Source organism: Gymnoscopelus microlampas, assembly GCF_963454915.1.
Source record: "Gymnoscopelus microlampas genome assembly, chromosome: 21".
NCBI lineage: Eukaryota > Metazoa > Chordata > Actinopteri > Myctophiformes > Myctophidae > Gymnoscopelus > Gymnoscopelus microlampas.
This window is the reverse complement of record NC_139958.1, coordinates 23,698,590-23,710,684: the sequence shown is the minus strand read 5'-3', so window position 1 is coordinate 23,710,684 and position 12,095 is coordinate 23,698,590. Positions and strand designations below refer to the sequence as shown.

The 12,095-nt window shown below is 40.3% G+C and overlaps 1 protein-coding gene across 1 annotated transcript; it reads right to left on the bottom strand.

Annotated features, from left to right (window-relative positions):
• Positions 1 to 4,035: 4,035 nt before the first annotated feature.
• Positions 4,036 to 10,858, bottom strand: osbp2a (oxysterol binding protein 2a; the record flags this gene model as incomplete). Its single annotated transcript, XM_084047166.1, is given in 13 exon segments — positions 4,036 to 4,178; positions 4,521 to 4,741; positions 5,049 to 5,233; positions 5,597 to 5,692; positions 5,854 to 5,957; positions 6,450 to 6,570; positions 8,417 to 8,662; positions 9,032 to 9,169; positions 9,294 to 9,360; positions 9,566 to 9,677; positions 9,994 to 10,035; positions 10,038 to 10,152; positions 10,742 to 10,858. Coding segments are annotated over 13 exon segments (1,707 nt in total).
• Between the last annotated feature and the right edge of the window lie 1,237 nt (positions 10,859 to 12,095).

The following is a 12,095-nucleotide window of genomic DNA, read 5'->3' as shown; positions in this document are numbered from 1 at the left end:
TTTGAATTTGGTTGGACAAAACACTATATTAAACAACATATAATGCCTTGCAAAATAATATTTGCTGGACTTTTTTGTCTCAGCCTGACTATTGTACAAATGTTTATCGACCCCCTGTATCATTCAGCATTATGATCCATTTCAAATGACAAATATAGGATCGATCACTGTATTCTTGTAGTACAACTTAGTTGACTGGACATCCTTTGCAATGCGTAGGATGCAACTCTGGTACATTTGTAATTATATCCTTGGTAAGCTGTCTATCTACACAAATGCAAAGTTTTCATTTTCACATTGTGACCATAACTTATGTTCTCAAAAGTGATTGCATTGTACGGTATCTGCTGTTCGAACTGGGGCAGGCAAGATAAGCTTGTTTTATCAAGGTCCATGGTTATGGAACGATTTGCATGCAAATCTCAAACTTGAACACCATATCTCATTATCAGATTTTAAAAGGCGGATAATAGACTGTATGTCCTGCTCATATTTTTAAACCCTGTATGCTGACCCTAATGCTGTACTGTACTGTTAGATTTTTGAATTCGTAGTTGTATTTTTTATCTTTGGTTTGAGTAATTGTTGCACACTTCTGTTGTTAGCCAGGTCTCACTTGCAAAAGAGGTTTTTAACCTCATTGCGACTTTCTGGTTAAATAAAGGTTATATAAGATATATTACATCCATTGTGTTAAGTTTCTCTAAAAGACCTCTGTTACCCAACTTAGGTGTACCTAACCAAGTAACCCGGTTTGAGCATTCTGGAAAACATTGTTCAAACCCCAAAATGCCAGCAATGAAATACTAAAATAAATCAATAAAAAAATCTGTAATATTCAAAAAAGTATTTCACTTTGATAAAATAATGCCCATTTGCACGCAAATGCCAGGGAGTAAAACCAAATAACTACATTAGAGATAGCAACAATAAAATCAATGAACCACAGAATCAGTGATTAGTACTTTTTGGGGAAGGGGTATACTGTAGTATATGGAAATTGGGAAGTTTCTTGGTTGTCTTTTCAGCATATGTAACAGTGATTGAAGATGGTGTCTGGTCTTTTTACATTTGCATAACAGAGTTCATTATTCATTGAAAAATATGCAAAAGAATTGCCTCCTGCATGAAGCAAAATGGCCCCTATACTGTTCTAATTGGAGATTTGTTTCAAAATCAGTTTCCTTGTAAGATAAAACTTATAATCCACGCAACAAAGCCTACTGCAATTAGGTTAAGTGTGGTGTATATATATTAGAGACAGAAATATCTCAATCCTATAAAGTAAAATCCTCAGGGTTAATTTATCCATGTGTACTTTTCAGAGTTAAAGTAACACTGAGGATTTTACAGTGTATGGTTTATTTTGCAGTGTCAGCTATCCTTTTCTTAACATTCAGATTTGGGGTACACACACGCACACGCACACGCACACGTGCGTGCACACACAATTTTTTGGCTCTCACATACTGTACCTGTACATGAAGTTGCCTGAGAAAACTGCTGTAGAAGCTCAGCTGGGATCCACACCAGACTGTCAGTGTGGAACATGCTGTTCTCAGAACGCTGTAAAATGCACACAAAATGCAAACAGGGTGTTCTCTAGCCAGAGAACAGCCTGTCCTTTCACGCAGCTTTCTATTCCAACCCTGTCATAACTTTCTCAGTATGTGCTCTAATTAGTTCTGAAAATGTAATTCATTACAAAAACCCATTTAAAAACCATTAACTAGGGAAATGTACAGTTAAAACCATTACTTTAAGTGAAATAAGACAACATTTTAATCAGGCTTTGTTACCGACGAGGAGAATTCCTACTGTATAAAAAAGGTTTAAGTGGCTCTTCATTGTCTTTTAATTATAGGGGAACCACCTTAAGGACCCCTGGGGGTCCCCAAACCCTATTTTGAGAACCACTCCTTAGAGAATCTGTACTGAGGTTAGCGATTTAGATGGTGGGTTATCATGACATCATGACCTTTTATTTTGATTCCTACCACATGTCACTTGTGAATTATCAAGACATAAAGTCTTATAAAAACCCACTAGCAGGCTTGAGGTCGGGCTGCTCTTAAAACCCCAGGAAGCAGCTTCCAAGATATTTTGTTTGGGTGTGTCAAGACTTTTTTGTATGGAATTTGACATTTTGGCCTAAAGATGGCGCTAGAGGAAAAGTCATGGTGTTACTAAAATCAGTAGGGCACATTCTGCAATCTGCCTATTAGATTATGAGTTGTCTTGTGTGCAAAGTAAAAATTTGGCACATGGGTGGCGCTAGAGGAAAAGTCATGGATCAGCAAATTCCTTGGTTATCCTGCCAGTATCTTTTGAGTTACCTTGTTTGGGACCTACACATACAATTGTAAGTGTTGGATTGGTGTACATACAGACCAACCGACATTAAGTTTTCAGGGCCCTGTGACTAGCAGGGCTCTCTTTTGGCAGTGGTTGTGAAGAAGCACACTTTTTTTTTAGCTCAAATTTTTAATTTTCCAGGTCATAGGGCACAAAAGGTGAGTTCACATCATGTCCAGTGAGAATCTAAATACAATCTGCTAGGTGATGAGGGGTTTTTACTAGTGCTGTGTTAAGTAACTCTAAAATCATGCATAGCTACTTGTTTATGTTTTCACAAAAACTTAGTTGCATGTTTAATTGCCACCAGACAAATGTAAATACAGTACGTGCATTATTTGATCTCGGTTGCACCTTCACTACAATTACATAACTTATAATTTAATATTCTGATTCATAATTTAATATCCAAAACTTGGATATTAATTTAATTAAATTGAATCCATTTAAGATTATGCTTACACAAATTGCATTTTAGTTCTGACAGAATATACTGTAAAGGTTCAGGACAACTGAGAACAATCAATATTCTCTTCCAGTAGTAATACAGTACATGAGGTAATTCTATCACAATACTTGTTACCTTGTTTATACACTGGCCAAAATCAAACAGGCTTTTTACAGTATATTACAATCATCTGTGATTCACACAGAATGCAGAAGTGCACAATAAATGTTTTTAGGGACACATAAAGGAATGTACTATATAGTACCAGCACCATACATTTTTATGTCTAGGTACATAAAAATCTTTAGTAAGTTGTATCCTTGAAACTTTCCTTACCTTACCTGCATTGAGATGCATTGTACCTATTTTACTTACCTTTTTCTGTGTGTAAGCCAGGGGAGGTTAACTCAATATATTCTATGCAACCAGGCACAAAAAGATGTTTATTCTACACACACTATAGAATGCTGTCATAATGTGGGTCAATTATGCATACAGGGGGACCTGCTTCTAGCTTGGTATATACAGTAGTGACCTAATCTCTAACGAACCATGTCAGAATGGTCTCTAAAAACACAGTTTGAGTGATTTTAACAAAAATATAAAATGTTCTCATAAACTGAATGGGAGCAATGAATATTTCCACTGTGGAATGCATTGCTGCAGTCCGTTCACAATCTGTTGTCAAAGTCAGATTGAAGCTGGAGGAGCACTTTCAGAAAAGGTCATCCAGTGAGTATGTATACACAAAGTACTGTCCCTTTCCTACGCTTTCCCGAGAGATACCATCAGGTACAACCTATGATGAAACAGTGCTTCAATACGGCAATCATTTCTCTGCAGTTCACATTTTCTTACCCGTAACTGTACATAGCGTATACACACAAATCATTTAAAATAGTTCTCTCTGCCAAGTATTTTGGAGAACAAACACACCAACCAAGCGCTTGCCTTTGTAAAGTTGCAGATGTTATAGAATAGCAGGTGTGATTTGAAGTACATTTGTGAAAAGTCGGTTATATAAATTGGCATTGTATGCACGCATGCACGCGCGCGCACTCACTCACTCACTCACTCACTCACTCACTCACTCACTCACTCACTCACTCACTCACTCACTACTACTCACACCTCTCATACTTTATTTGCTGTGGCACGTTGACCCTCCCTCTGCTTCTTAATCAACTCTGTCCTCAAACCGTTCTGTCAAAACAGAGGCAGGAGAAACAATCTTAGAAGATTGCAGGACATTGTCTCCAGTCTTGTCTTTCTTTAGCCTCCCAGTAGCCACCCTTGTAGACGTAGGTGCTCTCCCCTGTTGCATCATCTGTCCTCCTCTCAAACCACATTGGCTGGTGACCCTCGATGTCTTGGCCTGCAGGTTACCACAAGTTATTCAGTACATGCTATTGGCATATTGCTCAATTATCACCAGTTACTTCACACTTTAGGTACTGCTCAATATACTATATTTGCTATCTTCTTCTGAACAGACATAGCTGAGTGGATAGAGCTGGGAAATGGAAGGTACCCTCCTGCGCTCATCAAAATCATCTTAGTGGCTATCAGCTGGGTGAAGCTGTAAAAGCTTCACCCATGTCTCCCTGTCCCCGAGCCCCTACGGAACCTCTCCCTGCGCTGTATAGCTCCGAGCTATACAGCGAAGGGAGAGGTTCCGTCGGAGCTACCTCTCCCCTATTTCTCTCGGTCTACATACCTTGTTCCAGGGCCTCGTTGGCTTGTGCCTCCATTCTCCTTCTTTCCTGTCTTTGCTGTTCCTCTAGACGCAGTTTGTGGACGTTAGCTTCATCCCACAAACCTGCCTCCATGAGGCGTTGGTCAGGACGCATACGGCTGTCAGTGGGGGCCACACCTTCTTCTGGCTCATTCAGAGTTAGAGCCAGGGTAGAGAAGAAGTGCATGTTCTCTGCATTATCCCTGTGCATTGGGCGACAGGTGACACAATAGGAAGAAAATGTATGGGGGATGTAAAGCTTGATTTATATTTCGGCGTACAATGGTATCTTGTGCCGAAATAGCTAATATCTACAAACTCATAATGTATTGAATCACAAATGTGCGACACACCGTGCGGCGTGCGCTTGTAGATCTGCTATTTTCAGCACATGACATTGGCGTGCAACATCTGTGTACGACGGCATAAAACGTTAGCAAATTTAGCAAGAGAGGTACAGGTTTTCTTACAAGATGCGTTGGAAATGGGAAGAACTGAAAATGAACATACGGTAGTGGGTATTTCTTCCACAGTAGTTTTGGTGGAAGAGTCTGATAAACCATCTTTTGTTTGCCTTCAGACCCTCCATTTCCATCGCTGCTGTCCACTATCTTGGCACTCTCCATCTTGTCGTCCCAGGTTCCAGACAAAATATAATGCGCTGTTCCTTCACTGTCCTCTACCACCCCTGTTACCTTGAGACAATGGCAGATGGGGTAAATTCTTTATGTATTGTTTATTTTTTACTGACTCAGTCTGGTCAAATTGTAAGCCGTGTTTTGTCTTCTCTGCATTTCATTCAATCAGACAGACAGTCTCAAAGTAATTTATAAAACTATTTATTACTAAAAGATATTATTTTACAGTCCACTTTCTTATATCTTTAAATATGCACAAACATGTGTGTACTAGTTAACATGAGTGTATGTGTGCATTCTTTTTAATGTACTCCAATGGTTGGAGTATGATATAAGAAAACATTTGCCAACTATGAATATGGTCATTATTATCAAGTGAATCTTTCAAAGAAGCAAATACTGAAGGGACAATAGACTTACTTTGCGTGGGACCTCTCTGGAGAAGTAGCTATAGGGGGTGAACTTGAGGTGGCAGGTGTCCTTGGTAGTGTTATTAATTATTTCAATGTCACCAGACTAGAAACAGTAAAAGAGGACGAGGAAACAATCACAGAGGAAGATAGGGTTTGAGAAAGAGAGGAAGGAATGTAAGGGAGAGAAATGCTATGACTAACAAACTGGAAGCTAGAGGAGCTAGAGGATCAAATATATTTTCACATTTATTGAACATAACACACCTGATCAATCCACAACTTTCCTACAATGATGTTGTGCACAGTGGAGGTGACTTTGCTCCAGACATAATGATTCCCGCTTGAGTGGAATTCAAGGTGTATACAGCCTACAGAGAAACAAAGAAGATGACCAAAAGTGCACGATAGTAACAAAAAGAAGAATTTCCTCTGTATTCACTTTAAAGCTGCAATCCATAACTTTCTTATGTTGACCAATCTGTATGGTAGACAGAGTATGTTATTACAATATAACTAACACAACTGTGGCGCGTGTAGTTGGTGCGAATGCTCTTCTATTTAGACTTTTAGATCCTGTGGTTAGATAGGACCACTACTGGTTGACAAGAGGTATTGCATTAGGCTCAAATCGTATTTTATCCTCTGCCCAGATGGACTTTCCCTTCTAGCTCAACGGTAGACATTTTTGCAGAAATTGGCACTCACACAGGAGACCAGGGGTTGAATACCATAGGCCATAGAAGTTTACAGATTGCAGTTTTAATTTACAGTATTTCTGGATTAGATTTTTTATTTCCCTGCTACTGATAATTGTCATCAATTGTCAGAATTGACTGCACCATATTAATTCTTGCTCTCACCTAAAGGCATAACAGAGATATATTTCCCACGAAACTTGCTGTCAATGGTAATGTCCTGCCTCAGGGTCCAGCCTCGTTGTGATGTCACATGGTGTGCAGCGGCTGGGGGGTGATGACTGACCTGAGAGAGTGAAAGAATGGCATCTATTTTCGTGCAAAGATTCGTAGCTCGTCAGTGTGCTCTTTTCTGTGCAATTTTGTCATGCGTGTATCAAGTATTCAGTATTCAGGCAATCAGGCCATAGCTGAATGGTTAGTGAGCCCGCCTAGGACTCTGGAGGTCCCGAAGGTCCAAGTGTCCCTGAGCAAGAAACTTAACTCCGAACTGCTGCCCCCTCCGCGCTCCTCTGTGGGCAACACTCAGCTGGGTGAAGTTGAAAACTGAAGTAGGATTTGATAGGTATAAAAAAAAAAGAATCTTCATGTGTGGCTGCAAGTGAGTGTATAATAATCTATTTAGATTTTTATTAATGCCCTATTTTATAATTTGTCATGTGCCAGTATTGTGCAGGGACACCAGGTGGAAAGTGTTTAAGTCGTTTTGTGCGTTTTATAAATATTTAAAGGTAGGGTAAGTCATTTTTTTGTTGTTGTTGTTTTTTTGTTAAAAGGTTAAAGTACTATATTCTGATAGTAATCATTGCTACAGAGCGTTTGTTCGGTCACAGGGGTCTCTCCAGCTCTTTAGTAAACAGAATATACCGGTAGTACATTTTCAGGTAGGTGACAACATTTAAGCCAATCAGGAGAGAGCACTGAAAATGCATTTTCTGTTTAATAAAGAGCTGGAGAGACAAGGGAGACTCCTTTTACTGAACAAACGCTCAATAGCAATGAGTACTATCAGAATATAGAGCTATTCAACATTTATTTTAACAAAAGCAAATCACTTACCCTACCTTTAACCAATGAAAAGTATAAAGAGCTTGTTGTGACTAAATAACTACAGTTGATCTGTAATAATGTGATCATTCTATAGTGATGCCTCCTGTGAGCCTTTACTAAGAGGACATCTGGTCACAATGCAGGTCTATTTACAACTCACAGTTTAGTAAGCAAATCATGTTCTCACCTGTTGGCAGTCTGTCAGAGTAACTGTTTGTAAATGTAGCATGGTCATGTAGAAAGAGCCATGTATGGCTCTGTCCACTAAAAAAGCCTCCATCTATTTGGGTTCTCTTGTTGTGTTTAAAGGGCAGTGGTGTAAAGTAAGTACATTTCCTCAAGTACTGCATGTGGTCTCCGGGAGCTCTCGCCTTTTGTTGAATAAATGCATTGATTCATTCCACTCTACCCTTGTGGGAATTGTTTTTTAAAGTCATACTGAAGTACAGTAGGTATAGGCTACATTAATTCCTGCCACGACAGATCCATTTGAGCACAGGTACTTTTTTCCATCTCCTGAAATGTAACCGTTTTGGACGTACAAGTACCACCTGACACGACAGCGACAATGTGTGCCCGTGTATCTCTGTGCAGTAGTGTAAAGTAACTAAGTACATGTACGTCAGTACTGTACTTAAGTACAATTTTGAGGTATTTTTTCTTTACTGTAGTATTTCCAATTTTCTATACTTCTACTCCACTACATCTCAGAGGCAAATATTGTACTTTTACTCCACTACAATTATATGAAAACTTTAGTTACTAGTGACTTTGTAGATTTTGATTATTATTACAAAACGTACGTTAACCACTTCAGCCCTATATATATACTTTGGCTATTTGAAAATAGCCGATCTACAAGCTTGCAAGCGACGCATTGTGAGCTTGTAAATCTGCTATTTTCAAATGATCTTTGTGAAAGACTTGTGAAATGGGACATTCTGCATAAGGACTTTTGGCACTTTATGTATTTCTGATACCAATACTTTTGTACTTTTACTCAAGTCAATTTTTAATTCCGAACTTTTACATTGCAGTATTGATACTTAAGTACACCACCACTGCCTCTGTGTGTGCCTCACCTGTTCAGAGATGGAGCGATACCCATACTCATCTAAGCGGTCCAGCTCATAGGTCTCCCCCATGAGAGGATTGAAGGGCTTTGCTGAGCGGTGGGCCGTGGTGGAGTAGGAGCTCACTGAGAAGGCAGCCACCAAGCACATCTGCTCCAAGGAGGAGTCACAGTGAGCCGCCCGGTCCAGAAGCTCACTGTACTCCAGGTCCTCGGTGAGGCGCTGCAGCATTGACAAGGGCTCGTTGAAGTTTACCTGCAGCACGTTAACACAAACACACAAGTAATCTGAGTATGGAGATAAGGCCCTAGAGAGGTACACGATATTCAACACTTCACGACTGGTAGGAGACTCAATTGACCTGCATTTGAATTATTGGCATAGGAATGCGACAAAAACACTCTACTCCTTTAACCCTGGCGTTCCTTGGGCATGTATGTGTGACATTTTCCCAAAAATGTCAAAACGTTTTTTTTTCCTGAAATCGTGATAACAGGACAAGCACACAATGGGCTTGTGGATCTGATATTTTCACAACTCATCATACGACCTGGAGCTTAAGTGGTACACAATACAAAGGAGACAAAGACTACATCTTAACCAGTTGATAAGTCAAGTCTTTACAGGCATGGGTATCTTGGACAGCTCTTTGCCAATGCAGTTCTTCATGATGCTCCATAGGTTGAGGGAGTAATTGGGTTTGTCAGGGATACAGTTGCGTCTCGTTCTTCGTAGCTGTGTGTGGTTTGAGCTTGTCGAATCCTGGTTTAAAAAAGAAAACAACAGTAGTTGAGGTACTCTTAATGTAAGCATAGTGCTACAGCTGTAACATGTCTAATGCATATTCAATTTGACTTGATCAAGATCAGCCTGCTTGACGACTTACGTTGTCATTGTGGCTCCAGTCATTGGGAATTCCTCCACTCATCATACTCTGATTACTCCCTGAGTGCCTGAGAGAAATTGTATTCACAATATTTCATTACACAACTTTTGTACCTTTCTAAGTACCTTTCTCCATTAATGTATGTTAATTATCACTATAAGGTCAGATGATCCAGGCTTGAGGTTGTGATGTCATAATTATCGTACATCAGTGGAGCTGGGTTCAGATGATCCAGCTCCTATGTAACTCCTCTTAAAGAGCAGAAACCTTACTTGTGCTTTGTGTGGTCATTGGCAGTCACAGATATGAATGCAGGGGATTCCTCCATGGCATCAATGAACTCATTCTCCTCATTGTCTCCACACCTCTCCTTCTTTGAGTTGCCTCCACATCAGCTGCTGCAAAAACAGTGAGGTGATTGAGGGCACTGTTTGTGGCACAGTCCTTGTATTACAGTATAAAATATCAGCCACAAATCAAAGTGACATGACTGCAATACCACTGCTGATCAGAAGGTGGCTGTATTCATATTTGAGAGCTGTAATTTGTTGAGGACAAGGATGAAAGTGGAGAGAGAGAGAGAGAGAGAGAGAGAGAGAGAGAGAGAGAGAGAGAGAGAGAGAGAGAGAGAGAGAGAGAGAGAGAGAGAGAGAGAGAGAGAGAGAGAGAGAGAGAGAGATGCTTTTAACCTATTTGGAACTGGGATTCTTCCTCCAGGCTTTTTCTAGGCTGTTGTGCTGGCTAGCTGTCCAATGGTCTCCTCCAGATGGGGGAGATGTTCTCTCTCATGCTGCATGCAGGGCCTTTTGCCACCTCCAGCTGAGTGAGTTTCTGCTATTTCCAAAAGGTCCAGAGGAGCCTGAGGTGTCAACACACAAGATCTAGATCCCATCAATGGAGACCTCATAAGCACCATTCACCAGTAAAATGCATGGCACCTGCTGGCCTTTCCATTACAATGAGCACTGTTGTATTGATCAGAGGGTGCAGGGTGTTCATAGGTGGGAAGCCAGGTAGAGAGGGCATTCTCTGTCACTGCACTAGACTATAGTGACACTAGTGACTAGACTCCTACAGCCTACAGGCAACTGCATGCAACTCTTCACTGCCATGTGAAAAGACGCAGCCAGTGATGTCACGTGTATCAGAGCAGAGTAGTTGTCTAGACTCTAGACTCGAGAAACCTTCCCCAAGACCAAACAGTTGTGATCAGCCACAGTGGCAATTGATTAGGAATTGGAGACTAAATTGTGAGGGACATTTTAAAACAATGAAGAATATAAATACAGTGCAGCTCAAATTGGACAAACTCATATTGTAAGATGTGGAAGAGAGTGTTTGTCTGTTTGTCTGTGCCATCAGTGGATCCCTGCAGTTTCTCCAGTACACTAGTAGAGGGCGGCACTATGCGTGACTGTTAACTCACAGGATCTAACTGCAGGAAATCATAGCTTAATGGCCAAAGTCTTGAGTGCCCGCTGAGTCAGTGCGCGGTCCTTGTGTGGTACAAGACTCTCATCTCCCGAGTCATCTTCCACCAAAGGTGGAGGAGAAAGGAAGGTCATGGATGTTTTAATCACATTCATAAACCTGTATTCATAAAACATACAGCCAACTGAACTGAGCGATAATTACATAAATGACAGTATGACACTCGGTTATTACTGAAGGTCATACTGTCCCCAGTTATTTTTCTGTTACGTAACAGCGACACTACAATAGGCTGTATAGATGTTCATGGATATCAGATTGACAAAGAGATAGTACGAAGCAAGCATCGTGTTTTATGACAAAGTGTAAGTATAAATTAGGCTTAAGGAGTAAACAGAGAGGCTGTACACACTCTCATCCACATGTTCCTTCATCTACAATGCCAGAAAGCTATGAATGAACGTGGTTGTCCTGGAAACGCAGGACTGTGCCATTGGGAGGTTGAGCTATTTATAGCAGCTGAGGCGAGAAAAAGAAAAACAAGATGACGCATTACACGTTCCCTGCACTCTGCTTCCTGTGTAGGCATGAGGTAAAGCATCAGTCTCAGCTCTTGAAATACAGGACAGAGGGAGACAGAGAGAGTCTTATTGTCATTCGCCAAGAGGGGCATTTTCCATCAGATTATTACAGGAGATTATTACATCTCACCTCGCAAGAGAACAAAGAAACAGCTCAATAGACTACCCCTTGAATAAAAGCCACTTGCAATCACATTTGATTAAAATGAATTAACTTTATGCCAGATATTAAAGCAAACTAGTGGCCTGGCTGTCATAGAGCTAAATGTCACACACATTTATATAGCAACACTTCCTCTTTTTCATTCACCTTGCCTGATGCTAAAAACTGCTGACAACCTATTATGTCCGGTTTAACAGTTACAGGAAAATTCCGCAGATTGCTTTTTTCGTTTGTCTGTGTGCAAGGTGAAATCATCCACACACGTTGCCTGAATGTAGGCCAGTGTCAGATCTGCCTTGATCTCCCTTGAGCATCGGAGCAGTGAGACAGACTTCCATGCTGTATTAAATTAAATGCAAACAGTCTAAACTAAACTGGATTAGTGTAAACAGTCAGGAGCAGTGATGATTTAAAGGAGAGAATTAAAACTCATTCTGGCATTTGTAATGATTTCATGACTCATATACAGTACATGGTAAGACAAATACACATGATATCACTCTATATCACACATCACACACCTATATCAACAGACATTGATAATTAATAGAAAAAGTGGGAAATCATACTAATGTGAATATGAGTGACATCGTAAACAAGAAGGCAAGTGGGTGACAAATCATTATG